Source organism: Cyprinodon tularosa, unplaced genomic scaffold, assembly GCF_016077235.1.
Source record: "Cyprinodon tularosa strain WSP-4 unplaced genomic scaffold, ASM1607723v1 ctg802, whole genome shotgun sequence".
In the NCBI taxonomy this organism is placed as follows: domain Eukaryota; kingdom Metazoa; phylum Chordata; class Actinopteri; order Cyprinodontiformes; family Cyprinodontidae; genus Cyprinodon; species Cyprinodon tularosa.
The window spans coordinates 139,989-161,832 of NW_024039566.1; the positions used below are offsets into that span (position 1 = coordinate 139,989).

The 21,844-nt window shown below is 38.6% G+C and overlaps 1 protein-coding gene across 1 annotated transcript; it reads right to left on the reverse strand.

Annotated features, from left to right (window-relative positions):
- Nucleotides 1–2,942: 2,942 nt before the first annotated feature.
- On the reverse strand, nucleotides 2,943–12,792 carry LOC119774238 (complement C1q tumor necrosis factor-related protein 7). The gene is made up of 3 exons (XM_038271661.1): nucleotides 12,576–12,792; nucleotides 9,452–9,688; nucleotides 2,943–3,778 (listed from the first exon to the last, which is right to left on the reverse strand). The coding sequence occupies exons 1-3, from the start codon at nucleotides 12,595–12,597 to the stop codon at nucleotides 3,150–3,152; spliced, it is 888 nt and encodes a 295-aa protein (XP_038127589.1). The 5' UTR covers nucleotides 12,598–12,792; the 3' UTR covers nucleotides 2,943–3,149.
- Between the last annotated feature and the right edge of the window lie 9,052 nt (nucleotides 12,793–21,844).

A 21,844-nucleotide genomic window follows, 5' to 3' on the forward strand; every position in this document is an offset into this window, starting at 1 on the left:
AACCCCCTTCAGTTTACTAAGAAATAAAAAAAACGATACAACCAAAGACAGTAAAGAGCGGAAACATTACAAAGGCAAAAAGAGATTTTGTGTCCTCAGCCAACATGGCACAGCTTAAATGAACTGAAATGACCAGTATCTCCCCTTTTTTTGTTTTTTTTTTAACACTATTTCTATCTCTCAACTCGTACTTTGAGCCTTAGATATTAAAGTTATCTGCTAAGATCCTCTGTCCAAACATTTGGATTAACTGGATCACTCTCAAAAATGAGATGAGACACACGTCTTCCACATCAGCAGTGTATTGAGTGTTTTGCTATATCACATTATTACACTCATTATACTTCCAGTCAGATTACATATTCAAGTATGATTCAAAACTAGTATACTAAAATATGGCCTTTCTAAAATCTGATTTTGTAAGTGTTTTGTCAAGTATCGTCATATTGATTTAATACACTGTTATTAAATGTGTTTAGGTGGAAAAACTTACAATGCACTTAAGTAGAGTGAACACTGTCCAATCCTTTACTTGCACACTAAAAATGCACTTCTCTTCCTCTTGCTATTTAGAGAATTTATGTAAATGATGATCTTTGCAGACAATGAGGAGACACTACTACGCACAGACACTCACACTCAGATGAAATTTGCAGACACCAATCAGTCAAACTGTCATGTTTTTTGGATTGTGAGAAAAAGCCATTTTTTATTTTTTTTTATTTTATAGATTAAAATATTAACTATTAACACTGTTTTTAGTGGTGATATATCAGGATCTGCAGGTTATATTACAGCCTTGTTTTTGGTTCTTAAGTTCTTGCCATACTACTTCTGTTTATTAGATGCTTCCTAGCTTATTTTTATAGTGTTTTTAGTTTGTTTTAAATCTACTTTCTCTGGAGAGTTTTTCTTAATTAGTGGGTAGTTCATTTTAATTCTTTTACAGCATTTTCCCTGTTTATCCCTGTTCACTTCTCTCTCAGCCGCAGCCCTGGGTTAATTAGTAGATTCGATCTGCATGTGTCTTCCCGTTTTCCACCCTGTGTTTTTTTTTTTATTTAAGCTTTCTGTATGATGCCCATATTTGGTGAATAACTTTGCTTCCAAATCCTTATGCCGAGTGTGTGCTGATTATTTCTGTTTAAATATTCAATATAAACTGTAAAGTGCGTTGAGATGATGGGTTGTGAATTGGTGCTATATAAATAAACTGAATTGAATGGAATTTGTTAGGAATCCAGTTTGTGTGGGTTGTTTGTGTGTTTTTCTCTCTCCACCACCAGGTGGTGCCCCAACCTCGTTGGGCCTCCCTGCACACCTTCGGCTCGTTGGATCATTATCTGGAGGAGTATTTTGAGCAGTGGGCTATCATTACCTCGACGCCAGGGTGTTTGCCAGTTTTGGAGACGAGCCAAGCTGAGATTAGCTGAGTCTAACCTGAGCCTTAGTTTCTCTGATTCTTACATTGTTTTTTTTGTCTTTGCTCTTTGGCAGGAAGCCTTCCTGTGTAACCGGATGACTGGCCTTCTCCCCCTGGAAGGATTAACTGAGTTCACACTGAGCAGGGGAAAACATCCACATGAGCCGTTTAAGTCCCTTTCGGAAATCCAAGGGACAGCCCGCTCCATTGCTCCTCCAGGTTCAACGAGTGTCTACCTGTCCGCTCTCCAACGGGTTTCCTCTTCTCTGGATAAAACCTCACAGACTGGATTCAAGGACAAACAAGAACCCCCTAAAATGTGAGTCCCACTCCAACAGTATTCAAGCTTCAGTCAACTTTCCTACGGTCCCTGAACTGATCACTGTGATCTCCCCTCCAGACTTTCCAGTTCCGGTTCACCAGTTCACTGAGTTCCAGATCCAACTTCTGTACTCATTCCCTCAATAAACCTGATTAACTTTTTCCCTGGTTCTCTGAGTGGTTCTCTGCATGTGGGGTCAGATCTCTTAAAACAATCATGACAGAATTGAACATGGCTGCATTGTTTTCATAACAGGAATCAGTTGAAGTGTATGTTGACTTACTTCTTAAGTGCCATGAAATATTGTTTATTTGTGCTGTATAACTAAGCTGGATTGAATTGCATGAAACAAGAAGCAGATATCAGGCTTTGCGACACCAAGCTGCAGATCCAGGAGAAACGAAGCCAAAAAAAAAAAAAGACCTCTGAGACCAAAATTACTGCTAAACAAAAAAGAGCACAAAAGGCCTGTCTCATATTTATTGAAAACAGTTAGGATTACCCTAAATAACTTTGATCATTATATTTTGAGGCAGGGGCTAAATTTAGCAAATAGAAAAAGTGTTTTCTCACAGCCATAGAGCTAATAAAAGTATTTTCTAAAGAAGCATCATACAGACAGTGAACCAGTAACTGTGGAGATGCTTTGCAGCTCCAGGATTTTGACGTCTAAAGCAAAAATTCTGCATTGATACTGAAAATCCAGAAGGACAATATCTTACTTTGATCCATTACCTCATAATCCATAGATTATGAGCTGAGTTGTACTTTAAATTACACCTGCAAGCCCCCCACTATGTGTAGCTAAAAACGAAACAACAATAGAATAAAGTTTTTAGAGTGTTCTGCAGAGGGATAAATAGACCATTCTCTAGAACCACCCAACGTGACAGAACAAACTATTCTATTTAGATAGGGTGACTATTCTGTAAAAGACTGTTCCTTTAAAGGATGGTACTGCACAATTTTAGGTTTGGAAGCAGCTGCTATTTACTGTACAATCCTTCCAAAAGCTTTTCCCCTAAATAAAGGAAATTAGGAAATAAGAAAAACTGTTCTTATATTTATGCATGTTGGCTTGTCATATTAAATAAAACTGCTTGATGATCGGAAACATTAGAGGGTCATTGAACAGTGAAAACAAAAAAACCTTGATTTACATTATAGTGTTTTCCAAAATGAGTTAACAAAATCTAGTTTAAATTGACTGGAATGTTTATTTACATCATTTTTGAATCAACATCATATAAATCACTGAAAGCTTTACCAAATAAAACAGCCTTAAATGAATGCCTTTCTATTCTTAAGGCAGTCCAGGTATGTTTTGTTTCATCCCAAAGGTGTGCTGAATGTGTGATGATAACAGTAACACACTTTTTTTGGTTCTGCTTTGCTCTTCCAGTTCTATGCATAGTCCGTTGCCAGTGTGTCGAAGTAGTTTGTGTCTGCATAGAGCAGGAATCCAGAGAACAAGCTGTCGGCCCAGCTGGAGTCTGTGAATAAACCGTTCTGATCAGTGTAGAAGATCTCCATCCACACTTCATCCTCTGGGTTCAGGAACATCACAGTGGACCCAGACGCCACGTCATGGTTTCCAGTGTTGGCATCAAAGGTTTTAATGCGGTACTGACCGTTCTGCACCAAACTAATAGCCAGGTGTTTGTTGGCCAGTGTGATGTCATAGGAGAAGTAATAAATGCCTGGGTATGCACAGATGAATTTGCCCGTCTGCGGGTTGTAGTGTCCACCTTCGTTAAAGAGGACCTTGTCGAACTTGATGGGCACCTTCTCTGCTGGGTAGCTGCTGGTGATCCCCACTGAGAATGCAGATTTGGGTAGCAGGCTGCCACATTTGCAGATTCCCGCTGTTCCACGGGGTCCTCGCCCGCCTTTATCCCCCTTGTCTCCATCTCGGCCCTGAGGGCCAGGGGGCCCCACCTCTCCGTCGTCTCCTGTGGGGCCTCGTTTTCCAGCAGGGCCGCGTTCACCTCGCTCTCCAATTTTACCTGTTGGGCCAACTCTGCCCTTTACCCCTAAAACAGAAACAAGTCAAATGAGAGTTTTTCAGCGTTACAGAGCTTTACACTGAACCTCTTAACATCCACCTAATGACCTATTTTTCATACCCAAATGGAAAAGCAAATAACTTAGGACCTCTAAGCCAAAATTACATGTGTGATATTTGAAAGCTAACGCCTTTGTTTCTGAATATATACATGAAAATTGGGTGAGTAAAACACAGCCCAAGCTGCATCAGTTCAAACAAGACTCAAAGTTGTTTTTTTTTATTCTTGAAAATAATAGGTCTTTTTTGAACAACAGTAATAAAGACATTCTTGATTGTTGTGGTTGCTTTGTCATGTTTACATTTTGACATGCTGTTATATCTGTGTTAATTGTGCTCTGATGCTAACTGTGTCCATAAAATGGACTTGGTGGATGAATAATGGAGAATCTAAGCTTTTCAACGAAGTGTCTATATTGGTAAACATTTTACCAGTGTAATTTTCATGCATTCTGAGTTATTAGTTGTAAAAGCTTTAAAATGGGTCCTGGTGGGTTTTGAGAGGTTAAACTTTTCAACGTTTGGTGACATTACAAGCTCAATATTTGCTAAATGGATTCTATGATAGACCAATGTCGAAATGGTAAAGAAAACTATACAATGTATTCATAATAAAAACAGAAATCTGAAATGTGTGGCATTCAGTTGAACTCATCTCTGTCTAATTTACCGGTAATACCACTGAGAACTACCAAGCTTTCCTGAATGTCTCTCTACCATCTTTGCAAGTTTTAGTGTGAACCTTTAGTCTTTGGCTATGAGTTTAGCCCAGTGGCGGCCGGCCCATAGGGGGCGCTGGGGCACCGCCTTCCCTGATAAGAAGAGAGAAACGTAAAATATATTTTTAGAAATTAACTCATAAATGTCAGTTTTACTCTCTAGAGTGTTTACATATAAGCAAAACAAATTATATAAACTACATTTCCCTATCTACTGTCATTCATTTGTGGATTTCCACAGACAGACTCCTACCGTCTCTGTTCTGGGGGCGCTGATCAGATAGACCCACATTTGCAGAGAATCTGTCAATCATGTACTATTGCTAGGTGAATTTAATGGCCAATCAGCATCTCAGAACTTTATGGTCTTGGGGCGCTGAAAATACTGCGCTTTAACAGGCTTCTGAACCCAAGCGCAGGTGCAGACAATTAAAGGGAAGATGGCGAATGTAACGAACGAGATGCAGCTTCCACCAAATTCGGTGAGATCCTTATTTATCTACCCGTTTGCCAGAAGAACATCCCTGTTGTAGGATAGGAAAATTTCATGTCATGGTTATTGTGACTGTGACGAATCCACATCCTCTAACTTTGCGCGTCACACACACATTCCTGTTATACTGTGTTTTTTGAGGACCAATCCGCTCGCGCTGAGCCCAGTAGGTCCATTAACTTAAAACACACAAGCTGTTCCTGGTTACCTGCTGGCGTATTGAGGGTGCACACTTAATATTTCAGTGGGGTTAGCCGTGTGTGTGTGTGTGTGTGTGTGTGTGTGGGGGGGGTTTGGGGGGTGTGTGTACGTGTTTATGCTATGGGGGACTTGTCATCTTCAGTCTGGCTGCGTCTTTGCTGGGTTCAAACCCAGTTTGGTGTAATTGAATAAGTCAATGAATCTGTGTAAAAGAATTAAGTTGTAAAAATTATTTGTTTTTGTACATCAATTGTTTGTGGAGGTAATATATGGACAAAACTGATTTATGAGAAGAAATCAGAAATAAGAGAGCCTGAGGGTAGGGGCTTAAACTATTTAATGAGGGCTGTGGGAAGAAAAGCGACAATTTTTGTTTTCTGTTTCTTTGTTACATTGCTGGTAACTGGAGGGAGGTTGAGGCCCAGAGTATCTTGTACATGTTTAGTTTCTTTTGCACCCTGTTTTGAGTTTTTGAGCACAATAAATCACCAACACCGGTAACCCGACTGAGCCTGGATTCTTGGAGGCCAAAGAACCCCGTCACAGTGACCCAAATCATCACTGTTACTGTTATTATATAGTAAATTAAATCATTACTGTTAAATTGTATGTATTGTCCAATTGTTTATTTGAATTCTTATTCCGGATTAGTTGGAGACATACACTAGGCTATATCAGCCCCACCAAAAATATTTTTCACCAGCCGCCACTGGTTTAGCCTCTCTTTTATTGCCTTGTATTTGACTCAACACAGCTCCCCTTCCAATCTGCCTAGCTCTCTTAGTCAACCCAAAAAAAAAAAAAAACAATTGGAAGCAAACTGCAACAGTGACATTACAATTTCTTTTATTATGTCTTTATTCTTGAATTGTGGAGTGCATGACACAGATGTCCCATTGGCAGAATATTCAACCTTAGCAGTGGATCTGCACCTCCTCCACCCTCAACCTCCGGGTTATGTCTGTCTTGAGGCATGACTCTCTGGTATAAGAGTTTTTTAATCTGAAAGAGGGTTTCCTGGTTAGATTTTTCTTTTGGAAATATTGAAAACGGTGTATATTTTACCATCCACTGTACAGTTTATGCACTACTTTTTGTCAATCAGGGACGTGAAATCTTAGTAAAGTCATCCACAGTTAGTGCTCGTAATGTAGCAACATGTGAAAAGTTCAAAGGCTGAGTGGATGTTTTCGTCATGCTCCCATGATGTTCTCATTCCTTATTATGTTCCTCTTCTATTAGATGTTTCATTTGTAGCTCTACGCCCACTCCATTTATTAGGTCACCACTGGAATGGAGCCACCTAGACATTTGAGCTGCACAGTGTTGGCATGATTCCAGTCAACACTGCCCAATAACCAATCAGGTCCTTCCAGAATAAATATCCCAGAGCATGGAAACACTTTATGTTTGAGCAGGCTTAGAGGGCCGGAAGGCTTAGACAGAAATTCATGTTTTCACACATAATGGAAAACATAAACACGTGACTTTTTTTCCTCTTCCTTTTTTTAACCGTCGACAGATTTGTTGTGCTGCAGACATCATAGGTGTTGACATCTTGGTATTTCATGTTGGTATGAAATGCAAGCTCTAGGTTTGCAGCTAAATTAGAGCCTTTGTGTAAGGGTCACATGTAAAGCATACTTAAGAAAATAAATGCATGTGAAATATAATGGTTCTAACTTTTATAGAATCTGATCTCCATAATAGATAAGCCATTCACGCGCAAATAATCTAATATTTTAGTATGACTTTGATTTAAACACACAAGCCTTCATTAAGATCTAAATCTTTAAATTGATTTTAATTTACCTTTCTAAATGGGAAGTATTGTAATATATTTGTAATAAGCCTCTTGTTTTCTATCTACCTGTACAGTGTTACTTTAATACAAATATAGAGTTGCTGGGCTTGGGATTGCTGGTGCATGCCTGAAAATTGCATTGCATGGTTAGCTTCTTCCAAAAGTTGTCTCTTGGCTAATTAGACACCCAGTATTACGTTGGACTGCAGCTCAACTCACAAGCGGTGCATAAAAACACAACAGTCAAAAGACTTGTCAATAAAATGCTGAAGTCAACTGGCAGTTTTGATTACCTCTGACAAAGTTCGGAAAGTTTCATATTTATATATCAAATTTACAAATAATATTGGGAGAAACTTGGATTGGCATCAAGTGCAGCTTGTGTGAAACAATTACTGGGAGGGAAAATACCACAAATAGTCTAGAGTGGAGCAAAAATAAAAATGTATTCATTTTACTAGGAAAAAAAAAGTTGCAATGGGTACAAAGTATATAACACATTTAAATTTGATTACAATTCTGTCACATTTCTCAATTTCAGGCCAAGAAAACAAATGAAAAATAAATAAAAAACAGAGGGAACATTGGTCAGGCTTCTGAACATTGATGTCAACTTAGGGAAGCAAAGGAGATCAGGAGCTACAAAGAGATTGGCATTTTCATTTTTGACATGTAAGTTACTGTAAATGTCAAAAGTCAGCCGACAAACCATAGAGAAAAGGAGCAGGCAGGAGAGGGTGTGCCATTTACTTACCAGGGGGAGATATACCTGTAGTTATCACCTTAAGTCTTTGTCTGAAAGAATTGGTTCATGGTATTTAACAGTGGTGATAGTTTTATTAGAAAGGGCATGAAGCTAACTGTGTAGCATAGCAGTGGAGGTGTCATGATACTGCTTTGTTTTGTTTTTTTATCCCTGACTTTAGATATGTGAAATTCAGGGTAGCTTTAGTGTTTTTGGTTGGTTATAAACTGTAACTGATATCTGATAACTTTTTAAAGGAACTAGGGGCAGGAATCGTGAAAGACTACATGTACACATGCATCATCAATTTTGTTGATGAAGCTTAAAAACCAAAACCAACGAGCCAACCCATGTATTTTTCTATTGCCTTGAATGAACTGTATGTTGCATAATATGCTGAGATTAGGGGGCTTATTTGCCGCAGTCCTACAGATGTGATGTAAATTGATGCTGCATCTGCGCACCCAGCAGTTTTGGTACAGGATGTCAAGTTTTATTTCAGTAGTAGTAGCAGAAGACTGATATGATCTTGGCACTGATATCTGGTTTAATTACTCATTTCACTTACCTGCCTATCTCCGCCCAGTTCTCATTCTGATCCACCTGTTTCAGTCTCTATTTAACCTGTCTGCTCACAGTTATTAGTGCCAGTTTATTTGGAGCCGGTGGTGAGAGTTCTCCAGCATTCTTGGTTTTGTGATTGATACTGACCCTGACCTGTTCTACCTGTCGACCTCTGAGCCTGACTGTCCCCGTCTGATCTGTTTGCCTGACTTGTCCTTCGGACTGCTGCCGGATCTCTGCCTGTCTGGGAATCAAACCTGGAACTGTTTCCTGACTCTGTTCTGCATAAGAACGTTAACAACACCAGCTTTGGCTTCGCCCTCTGGATAATCTTGTCTACCTTCGTCTGGTCGGTTCTGATCTCCTGCCTCTTCTCCCAACAATGATACATCAGCGTCTGAGACTCTCTGGGCGGTGCCCGCTGCGTTGCCTTGGCAGCCAATCAGCTGGAACCAACCTCAACCTCTGGGCTCAGACTGAACTATAAGACCAGCTTAGTGATCGTTATCGTTATCATCCGCTTCCAGAAATATGTGGTCACTAACCTGCTGTCTCCACCCACAGAGGTTCCTGCTTTAGACGCCGATGCTTCGCCCTACGGTTCTGTTTCCAATAAAAGTTTGAGAAGTCAAACTGTCCACCTTAAATACTGGCTCCTATTGTTCTGAGCTTGACTGAAGACTTGCTTGACATTGTGTTTGTTGCTGTTATAGAACCTGCAAATATTAACAGTTAACCCTCATGTAGTAAACGGTCTTTCAGCATTACCAGTGCAGTGAAAATTGCCTGTCTGTGAAGTGTTTCTGCATACTCTCTTGCTGGGTTGGCTGATGGTTGCAGTTCCCCGCAGCGCCAGGTGTGTCACTCGTCTAATTTCCTCATCCTGCTGCTAGTTCCTTTAAAGTGTGAGGATGATTTTTTCCTCTCTTAAACAAGTTGGTTTATTACCTCTTCAGTTCATGAACCCTAAACTTTTAGCTTGTTGCACACAGAATGGTAACGCATCTTTCAAAGCAAAACAAGTATGATGATTTAAACCTGTTTTTAAGCTTTTTTATTTCGTTAAAATGTATAGTATGTCAAATAAAGAGTCAGTTCATTTCATTATATCATACCTGTATCTCCCTTTTCTCCCTTTTCCCCCTTTCTACCATCCCTGCCGTCTCGTCCTGGAATGCCAACATTCCCATCTGCTCCTGGCGGCCCACTGGGACCTGGTTTGCCGGGCGGGCCTGGTGACCCGGGGACACTGCAGACAAGTCGAGGTGTCCCTTTTAGCTTGGCCTCAAGCAGCTGCCCAGTGGCACAGTGACAAAGATAGACCGCTCCCATGAATGCCCACATCTTCAAATCTGCAGAATCACACAATTTATTTCGGGAAAGTTAGTGTTATATTAGGAGCATGTAGAGTGCTGAAGTTTAAGGTATTTCATTCATGCTGACTGGTTGACGAGAAATAGTTTATCCTTTTAAATTGGTAAATGAATAAAAAAATGGTAAAAACATGATCTGGAGCAAATGTAAAAAATGTTGTATTCATTTTATTCTAGTATCTACTTCAATACTTTCTGAAACCAACTTTAGCTGTGGTGTAGATAGTGTTTGCAGTATTTGGGGTATTTTTAGAGTATTTTAGGTTTTCTACTGAAATACTTGCCCATTCAACTACATATATTGGGAGTTTGGCACATTTTCTAGCTATGACATCACACACAGAGTGACTTCTGTCAGGAGATTACAAACATGAAGCAGAGGGACTTCTTTAGACCACTGTAACTGTCTTTCCCACATGGCTTCAAGAATACAAATTATAATAATAATTGGACTTTATTGACCTCACATTGGAGAAATTTACCTCTGCATTTAACCCATCCTTTGGGGAGCAGTTGGGTTCCATTCTGCCCGGTGAGCAGTGTGTACTTAATGGTCTTGCTCAGGGACCCAGAGTGGCAGTCTTTGGAAGTGGGGCTCGGACTCAGAACCTCAGGATTCCAAGCTCTATGCCCTAACCACTAGGCCACCACTCCCCTTTTTTTTTTTTAAACCATAATTATTCCTATTATTTCTATCCTTTTCCAATAGCTCCTGGGAAGGTAAACATCCATTTCTGATTTCCGTTTTCCACAACTGTTGGCATCAGCAAAAAGGTCAAAATTGACCAGACTGCATTCTCCACAGTTGCTGTACACCCTTAAGTACCTGGCCTGATTCTGCTTTGTTCTTACAACTATTCCAGCAGATTTAAGTCCTAAAGATTACATATTCATTTTTATCCTTGACCTGTCTGCTGTGTTTCTTCGTCTTCAGGAATTATTCACAGAACGCCTCCATTTGCAGAGAGGAAATCATACATTGTCATGGATTTTGGTTTTCAATGTTTGTGTTTTGGTTTTCTTTCTTTATTTTTTCCCCCCAGATTTCCTTTTTTAGTTAATTTCTTTGTGCCTTGCCCCTTATTTTGTTCTTCAGCTCTGTTCTATGTATATTTTCTATATACAGTATTTCTGATTTATTTTTTGTATTTTTTAGCTCAGTTAGTCTTTCCGCCTTGGTTTACTGCTGTCTTTGTGCTTCAGTTTAGCTCAATTTGTGTTAATCAGTCTGCCTCCCTTAGTCTCCTTACTTTTCTTCTGCCTCTGCAGCTTCAGATTATCCCCTAATAAACACAAATGCATTCAATGTCATTCTCCAACATACCATCAGTATATGCTCTTATTTTTTGTAACTTTTCTATGCTGGATTCTTCTGTTATATTGCTTATAATTGTTTTGCATATGTGCCCCATCCTTTTCTCTATAGGCTGTTTCAGTTATTGGTTTGTTTAAAAAAAATGTAAGAAAAATGGAATTGATCCCTCTCCTTTGTTATTACAAACTCTGTCCTACTTTGTGGTGGTTTGTTCTATACATCCTGATAAAACAGATAGAAGTTTGTCAGTGTAACATGACTAAATGTAAAAAGTGGGGTTTAAATACTCTTGTGAGGCACTTTACATGCTTAAAAATGTTCTTCAAAGATGGCATACAGATGATAAATGAAGGAATGATATAAGGTTCAGTTTGAATCCTTGTTTAGATTTGTCAAGGTGGCAGGAAGCATAAAAACGTTTATAAAAAGAGCTTCATTTGTCTTTATTGAATGGAGTATGAGCACAGATGTGATTCTTTTATCAGCTAATATTTCATTCACATACTTCTCAACCAGCCAGGATTACATGAGAGAGAAATCAAAACAGAAATCTGTTCCAAGTTTTCTTTTGCCAAAACATTTTCTAGCTCTGACATCACACACAGAGTGACTTCTGTCAGGAGATTACAAACATGAGGCAAAGGGACTTCTTTAGAACATTTTAATAGTCTTTCCCACAGAAAAAGGCTGAGACCCGTCTTTGGATGTCTTTCCCGCAGGAGCCGTGCAGTCAAATCAACTATTCATCTAGGAACTTTCCAGATGAACATTCTCACACTATTTGGATATATACTTAGCAAGTAATACTTTCCAGTGAGCAGTGTTTGCAGAGGGCATTTGCAGATATGATGGATGCACATCATTTTTCTTTTGGCACATTTCCCGTAGTGGGTGTAAGAATGCATACAGTGCATCTGCTGTTTGTCTCTGGTCAGTGGAACATTCGGGTCAGGCCCACAGGGAACGATCACTTCATTGGCAGTCCTCAAACAGACAGTGAGCTGTTTCTCCTTCATTACACATTTACATGGATTCTACACCCCAACCCGCATGCAGGGATGTCCTAAACAGCACCTCTGGGTCATTCATGTGGATTATTTCCAATACGAGTGTCCCTCACCATGAAGTCATGTAACAACTGCAACATTTTCTGACCCTTTTTTTCTAAAAGGTGGAATGAAGTTCCTATTATCAGAATACACACTTTCATTTCAGTTTAAAGGACTACTGTATATAAAAGTGTGTGTTTGTCACATTAAATGTGGTTGCTTTAATTTCTTTAAGATGTTTCTAACTGTTAAAATGTGATGTCAACCATTCCTGATTGAAGATAGAGGAAGAAATAAAAAAATAAAAAATAAAAAAAACAGTTTCCCCCTACATCAGACACATTTCATTGCAGTAATAACTTATTGCAAATTGTCATGCAACATGTTTATATATTTCACCACATCAGTATGCATATACAAAGGATTCCTGTGCTGCTCATCCTTCCAAATGAATAACATCTAGTCAGAGTCCAAAGGATACATGCATTTTACATTTTCTTACCCCTTAATCTGCAGCTGTGCATCCCTACTGCTGGTCAGTGTTTCACTTTGAAGATATCCGCCTCTTATCTGCTCTGATTCCAGCCTTTTCCACGACACAAGCCCCCGGACAACATGTTCCTCTCACACATTTGGTGTGCAGGACTCTGCTGCTTTGCTGCTGCTGACAGCGGCTCACAGTTCATCTAACTTTCCCTCCTCCTCCTGATCCACTCCCTTTTCTCTGTTCCATAAACTTCTCAAGGCAAACAGCTTAGATCATGTCAAACCCAGTGAACGCATGTGTAATCAAGTCCACAGAGTTATGGAAGAGGACTGATGAGTCACATGCAGAGGTGTCAAGCTATGAAGTACAAATACTTTGTTACTGTACTTAAGTACACTTTTTAGCTATCTATACTTTACTCCAATACTTATTTTTCTTCCTACTTCTGACTTCTACTTATTACATTTTCAAACAATTATCTGTACTTTCTATTCCTTACATTTTTAAAACAAACATTACTCGTTACTCTTGGCTTCGGTTTAATGTTTATAAATATTTATTTCCCGTCATGTGCTCCATCCAATGCAGATCATTGGCGCCATCCACAACTAGTGAAAACTAGTGTAATTGCATATGTCATACAACGCAAACACTCATTGGTTAGGTATTCATCAAATTTATGATGACGCCAAAAGAATTTATCATCAGAAGCAAGCAGTTGTTTTTCAAACTGCAAACGTGAATTGTCTATGCCATGCTACAATGTGGGATTCAGAAAAAGATGTTGAAATGTCTGAAAGGTGAGGGCGAGGGCGAATCGGGAGACGGAGACCAACAAGACCTCCGTCATCCTTGGCCCTATCTCAGAAAATTTTTGAGATAGTCGAAAAATTGAGCTTTCAATTCATATAACGGCATCTGACTGTTTTCTTTTAAGGTTACTTTATACTTTTATACTTTAAGTAGTTTTTGGAGCACATACTTTTTCACTTTTACTTGAGTAAAGAGGTGAAGTTGATACTTCAACTTTTACTAGAGTGTTTTAAATCTGCAGTATCTATACTTCTACTTAAGTAACAAATGTGTTTTTTGACACCACTGGTCACATGAGAATCATCGCACAGTTGGCTAAATGCAGTACAATAAGGTGAAACCGAGAAGAGAGCAAAATAGTGTGCAACTTGTTGACATTAGTGTGGACCTTTATGCACTACCGCAGTTTACCTTTAGATGGCGCCAAACGTTATTCTCTATCTAAAGAATGGTAATGATATATTATATATACAGGTGCTGGTCATAAAATTAGAATATCATGAAAAAGTAGATTGATTTCAGTAATTCCATTTAAAAAGTGAAACTTGTATATTATATTCATACATTACATACAAACTCATATATTTCAGATGTTTATTTTGTTTAATTTTGATGATTACAAATGACAACAAATGAAAATCTCAAATTCATCATATCAGAAAATTAGAATATTACTGAAGACCAATAAAAACAAAGGATTTATAGAAATGTTGGCCAACTGAAAAGTATGAACATGAAAAGTATGAGCATGTACAGCACTCAGTATTTAGTTGGGCCTCCTTTGGCCTGTATTACTGCAGCAATGCGGCGTGGCATGGAGTCGATCAGTCTGTGGCACTGCTCAGGTGTTATGATAGCCCAGGTTGCTCTAATAGTGGCTTTTAGCTCTTCTGAATTGTTGGGTCTGGTGTATTGCATCTTCTTCTTCACAATACCCCATAGATTTTCTATGGGGTTAAGGTCAGGAGAGTTTGCTTGCCAATTAAGAACAGGGATACCATGGTCCTTCAACCAGGTACTGGTAGCTTTGGCACTGTGTGCAGGTGCCAAGTCCTGTTGGAAAATGAAATCTGCATCTCCAAAAAGTTGGTCAGCTGCAGGAAGCATGAAGTGCTCTAAAACTTCCTGGTATGCGGCTGCGTTGACCCTGGACCTCAGAAAACACAATGGACCAACACCAGCAGATGACATGGCACCCCAAACCATCACTGACTGTGGAAACTTTACACTGGACTTCAAGCAACGTGGATGAAGTGCCTCTCTTATTTTCCTCCAGACTCTGGGACCTTGATTTCCAAAGGAAATGCAAAATTTACTTTCATCAGAGAACATGACTTTGGACCACTCACCAGCAGTCCAGTCCTGTTTCTCTTTAGCCCAGGCAAGACGCTTCTGACGCTGTCTGTGGTTCAAGAGTGGCTTGACACAAGGAATGCGACAGCAGAAACCCATGTCTTTCATACGTCTGTGTGTGGTGGTTCTTGAAGCACTCACTCCAGCTGCAGTCCACTCTTTGTGAATCTCCCCCACATTTTTGAAGGGGTTTTGTTTCACAATCCTCTCCAGGGTGCGGTTATCTCTCTTGCTTGTACACTTTTTTCGACCACATCTTTTCCTTCCCTTCGCCTCTCTATTAATGTGCTTGGACACTGAGCTCTGTGAACAGCCAGCCTCTTTAGCGATGACCTTTTGTGTCTTGCCCTCCTTGTGCAAGGTGTCGATGGTCGTCTTTTGGACAACTGTCAAGTCAGCAGTCTTCCCCATGATTGTGTAGCCTATAGAACTAGACTGAAAGACCATTTAAAGGCTTTTGCAGGTGGTTTGAGTTAATTAGCTGATTAGAGTGTGGCACCAGGGGCCATCAATTTTGAACCTTTTCACAATATTCTAATTTTCTGATATGATGAATTTGAGATTTTCATTTGTTGTCATTTGTAATCATCAAAATTAAACAAAATAAACATCTGAAATATATGAGTTTGTATGTAATGTATGAATATAATATACAAGTTTCACTTTTTAAATGGAATTACTAAAATCAATCTACTTTTTCATGATATTCTAATTTTATGACCAGCACCTGTATATGTATATATATATATATATATATATATATATATATATATATATATATATATATATATATATATATATATATATATATATATATATATATATGTATATATATATATATATATATATATATGTATATATATATATATATGTATATATATATATATATATATATATGTATATATGTATATATATATATATATATATATATATATATATATATATATATATATATATATATATATATATATATATATACATATATTGCCTGTTTATATTATATTATTTATTAAAAAAATAAACAAAATGACAACAAATGTCTGTGTTTACACTATGTAAATCTTTAATTTTTTTTCCCTTTAGAATGGTTTCACTAAAATACATCCCTCCCTTTATTTAATTCCTGAAGAGGCTCATCCTGTACCTCTGCAAACTGCCTTTAAGTTGAATTTCTTTATTTGATAAGACTGATTTATGTAATTTGGGTTCAGGTAAGGTGTTAATGAATGATCACATTCATTAATTAATTCATTAATTAGTTAGTTTTCAGTTTTAAATGTAAGTAGAGTGCATTTAATCACTTTCTGTTTAGCCAATGTTGATATTTCTCTTTCCTAAGGCTGGATAATTATTACCAAATGTGCAGATTTGGAGATTACTTCATCTTTTGAGACACCCAATAGTGACTTTCCTTGCTTAAGAGTTGGCAACAGTGTGCTGAAGGTGTATTCCTGTTGAAGGAGAGTTTTCCTTTCCACTGTTGCTACAGCATGTTGCAAGAGATTTCCACAACAACAACAGAAGGTAAATACTGAAAAGACAGATAATAACCAATATGAATGCATGATTTGAGTCATTATATAATGACAAAAAGTTACAATTTGCTGTGAAAATTTTTTCAAGGTTTTTAGATAAGATCATTACTCTTAGAGATTCAGATATTACAGAAAAAATATATCAAGCTGTTTGTACGTACGAAAATATGTTTTGTCTGAAAACTATTGCTGACGAAAGCAATTTAGTTTTAGAAATGGGTAAAAAACTGGACATTGTCTCATTATTGTATAGCCAAACTTTAAGACCATGAAAAGTTTATGGCTCTGTCTGTTTATGGCCACCCTTAGCCCCCCCATATAGCTCCTCCCCTGCCAGGTGGTATAAGAAATTAGCTAATTATTGTATATTTTCTATTCTTTTTGGACAAAACAATTTCAACTTCTTTAATTTTTATCAGTTAAGCTTTTTAATATTAGAACTATGTTATCTGAAATGTGGTAGCATGAATTGAACCAATACAATAGATAAACCAAAACATATAGATAAAACCTAATAGACAAACTCTGGAAAGTGAGAACTCTGCCTGCCTCTGGAAAGTGAGAACTCTGCCTGCCTCTGGAAAGTGAGAACTCTGCCTGCCTCTGGAAAGTCAGAACTCTGCCTGCCTCTGGAAAGTGAGAACTCTTCCTGCCTCTGGAAAGTCAGAACTCTGCCTGCCTCTGGAAAGTGAGAACTCTTCCTGCCTCTGGAAAGTCAGAACTCTGCCTGCCTCTGGAAAGTGAGAACTCTGCCTGCCTCTGGAAAGTCAGAACTCTGCCTGCCTCTGGAAAGTGAGAACTCTTCCTGCCTCTGGAAAGTCAGAACTCTGCCTGCCTCTGGAAAGTGAGAACTCTGCCTGCCTCTGGAAAGTCAGAACTCTGCCTGCCTCTGGAAAGTGAGAACTCTGCCTGCCTCTGGAAAGTGAGAACTCTTCCTGCCTCTGGAAAGTCAGAACTCTGCCTGCCTCTGGAAAGTGAGAACTCTTCCTGCCTCTGGAAAGTCAGAACTCTGCCTGCCTCTGGAATATGAGAACTCTGCCTGCCTCTGGAAAGTCAGAACTCTGCCTGCCTCTGGAATATGAGAACTCTGCCTGCCTCTGGAAAGTCAGAACTCTGCCAGCCTCTGGAAAGTAAGAACTCTGCCTGCCTCTGGAAAGTCAGATCATTACTCTTAGAGATTCAGATATTACAGAAAAATATATCAAGCTGTTTGTACGTACGAAAATATGTTTCGTCTGAAAACTATTGCTGATGAAAGCAATTTAGTTTAGAAATGGGTAAAAAACTGGACATTGTCTCATTATTGTATAGCCAAACTTTAAGACCATGAAAAGTTTATGGCCACCCTTAGCCCCCCCATCTAGCTCCTCCCCTGCCAGGTAGTATAAGAAATTAGCTAATTAGTGTATATTTTCTATTCTTTTTGGACAAAACAATTTCAACTTCTTTAATTTTTATCAGTTAAGCTTTTTAATATTAGAACTATGTTATCTGAAATGTGGCAGCATGAATTGAACCAATACAATAGATAAACCAAATCATATAGATAAAACCTAATGAACAAACTGCCTCTAACTCACAGGTGACTGATTTAAATAGAGCAGCAAAACCATCAGAAACAAAAATATATATTTATAATAAATTTTTAATCAATTCTGTTTTAGTAAAATTTTCAACTTTAAGAAACTTGATTAAACTGTGACAAATGATTTTAACTTTTTGGCTCACTGCTCTGGATGCCATTCAATCAGGGGTGTCACAAATACTTAAAGATGTTTAAAAAAAAAGGGAAACAGTGATCCATCATGTCTGTCCCACAGAGAGAACCAGATGTGGAACGGAAAAGGCTTCTTCACTGTGCACCTCAATGGACTAATTGACTTAAACTAACCTTAAGCATTCTTAATGCTCAGAAATGCTGACAATTGGCCTAAATATGGTGCTGCAGATGATGCAGGACTGGGTTGAGTTGAACTTGGTTGGCGCTGACTGGTGGAGTTGAAGTTGGTTCTGCTAGCACCACGCCTTCCCTGCAGGAGAGCTTTATTTGTGGTTAATTGCACATTTACTGTATGCAGGAAGTTGCAGCAACAAATGTAAATTAAAGCTTAAAGGTTAGTGTGTAATAAAATACAATGCAAACCAAAATGCAAATCAATGTATTTGTTAAGGATTCAGGGGTGAATTTGATCATTTTTGTTTAAAATCTTAAGTAAATGGATTTGTCAAATCTAAACAGACCTGCTCCACTCTAAACTGATTCCTGCTCATTGCCTCATGTTGAAACTCACAATGAAAAACACACAGAGACAGTGTGTCCAAACAGAATGGGTCTTTATTCAGGAAGTAAAAGAAGAGAAGATTGTAATCAACACCCCATTTAAATACAAAAGCAACGAAAATAAAAATAACCATGATATTCATCTTGCCTATCAAAGAACCATTCAGTAATAATCCCGATCCAAACACCCCATAGTGAATCTTTACACAAACTTCAATTTAGAAATTAGTCACTTTAACAACAAAATTACAAAAACTTAGCTTTAAAAATAACCAAAAAACGTCAAAATATCTCAGCAGTTAGCTTCTCAAATATATTATGCGTCTCCACATAAAAATACAAAGGAAAAACCCACGAAAAACAATGACATCTGAATATATGACAAAATTATTCAAAAAAACCTGCTACCGTTAAAAGGAAAAAATAAAAAAAAATAACGCAGGATAAAACAAGATGAAAGGAAATAGAAATACGCATGAAAAAGTCTCTCCTTTTGTTAGCAAAACACTATTCAAAATAACTACAATCATTTACATCAGTACAAAGATATCTGGATTTAAAAATACTCGCAATGAAAAAACGGGGTTCGTTTTTCTGACGGTAAAAAATGACACTGTGGATCAGAAATCTGCAAAATATGCAATGAAAAAAATAAATCTGCATTTAAAAAGGTCTACACTGTAGTTCTTACTTTTATACAAACATTAGAAACAGTATTGCACATCACAACACAGAGTCGAGGTTAGTCGGCCTTTCAAAATGTGTTATATTCAAGTTTCAGAGCATCTACGAGGACAGGCAGCCGGGGCCTCGATGCAACAGAGAGGGTTGGGGGGGGGGGGGGGGGGGGGTGAGAATGTCAAGTGTCTTCCCAGATTAAAAAGAAAACCTTCATGTTTCCTTCCTTCAAACATGTGCCTCTTGTATTAAAATAAGATTCCCCTGTGTATCAAAAAACATCTGATGGTGTTATGAATGATGTGACTCCTCTGAACGTTTGGGGGCATAATAAAGTGGGGTGGGGGGGATAAATTGCAATATTAATCCTATTTAAATAGAAAAATACAATCAAAATCAAAACATTTTTTTCTCCTCTACAAAAATAGTGAAATAAATATGCTTTTACAAAAGCAACACAAGGACACGTACAGAGCAAATGAACAGTGTTCAACATAGAAAATAGAACCTCACGGAAAAACAGTACGAGTCAAGTGTTTACAGGTGACCATATTCACACATCATCAGGTGCAGCGGCAACATAAGGGAGGCGGGGTTTCCTTTGCAGAACGCAAAATCTTTATTCTTACTCCTTTGACTCCCGCTCCTTAACAACATCCAAATTCTACTATTATTATAAGAAAACCTGGGATTCTGGCTCTTATCACAGAGAACATAGATAACTTAAGACCACTGCATCACACTACGAGTTAAATAAGAAATCGTGTAAAAATAACATCTAATAAATCCTCTATACAGTTATAATAAATAAGCAGAGGTCACATTTGCACTGAAATCATTGGGGGTGGGGGTGAATAGAAAAGTAGTGCATAATAATGTTATCAAAAAACATCTGAAAGAGCAAGTGATGGGTAAGTAGAGGTCGACACAGACAGTTTAAATTATACAAACCAGCTATAAGAATATAGAAGCTTTAGAGTTTCCGTCCTTGTTAAGGTTTCGTAACACAGTCACTTGACTGACATAGAGGGGGAGGGAGGAGGGGACACGGAAATCACGACGACACAGGAGCGACACGAGCGTACAGTACTGAGCGGAGGGCCGGGAGGCCTTCCTCACAGACAAGATTGTCCCTAAACAGTTTTTTCAAAAGTCTTTCAAGGGTAGAGGAGGAAACGTGTAAAAACAAATGAGATTCATAAAAAAAAATAATAATCTTCCTCGTTGGAGAGGAGCTACTTTGTCCTCCCGGAAACGAGCCAAGATGGGACCCGCAAAGCTTGGAGGTGTCACGTTAGAAAATTTACAGAGCCTTGCAAAACATTTTAGCTTCCCCAGAGCGTTCTCACCTTCCTCACATAACAGCCACACGCTTCATTGTGTCTAACTGGGATTTTATGAGGCAGACCAACACAAAGTACTGGATAAACCGTGGAAAAGAAGAAAAAGGGAGACATGTTTGCACTTTTTGTTGTCTGAAATATAAAAAGTTTGGCATGAAATAGTTGATCCCTCTTGACTCTGAGACCCCCGAATAAAACCCAGTGCAACTGAGTCCCTTCAGATTTCACCAGTGTGTAATCTAATTTAAATGCAGCTCTTCAGTGAAGGCCTCAGAGGTTACTTAGAGATCAGAGAAAACAGCAGGCAGGTCAGCAGAGCATTAAACAGTGAGCATCCTCTTCAGAATATTGTTAGACCACAACAGAACGCCTTCAGTAAGAGGCTTCCCCAGATCTGGTGCAAGACAGACCACTACTGGAGATCCTTCCTGCCTGCAGCTATCAACACCTACATATCTCATTAAAAACTGCAACGTTTAAGTTCCCTTTGGGATTAATAAAGTGTTTCTGAATTGAACTGAAATCAGAGAAGCAGTCAACTAGTAACTGTAGAGGAACTGCAGAGAATTGCAGCCTAGATGAGGGAGATGTGCTGATAGAAACGCTGTGTCTGAATGTCCGCCTCAATCACTATATAGGGCGCTATATAGTGGTTATGCCATTTTAGATGAGTGTTGGATGAAAAAGTAGTGAACAATTAACCACAATGCACCTTGAAAAATAGTGATCATCCACGGTCACTAGACAAGCAGATATATTCCAGAATGTTCTGCAAGTAGATCTCTCCTTGCAAATGGGATTTGTTGTCAAAGCGGCCCGCTGTCGCCCACAGCTGTCGCTACCTGACAGTGGCGGCAAATAAAAAGATGGCAGAGGCACCATGAAGGGAGGTGAAGTGACGTAACGAAAAGTAGTGATCCTGTATCCGAATGTTAACTGAGTTCACTATAAAGTCCACTATATAGTCCCCGCTCTAGTGATTAAAGGATTAATGGGTTAGGGTGAACATTCAGACACAGCCTCAGTCACATCTCAGCTAATCCAACCTTAATGAAACAATAGAGAGCTGAAAACTGGTGTTTAAAATTTCAAAAGTGCCCTGGTGTACAGCCCACACCGCTGTTAAACATGGTGGTGGCAGTATCATGCTTAAAGAGACAAGCTTGTTGAAATCAATGGAGCTAAATATGCAATAATGTTAGAAGAAAACCTATGAGTCTTTAAAAACTTAAATCTAAAAGGTTAGCCTTCGATCCTGACTTTCAATACACCACACCGTGT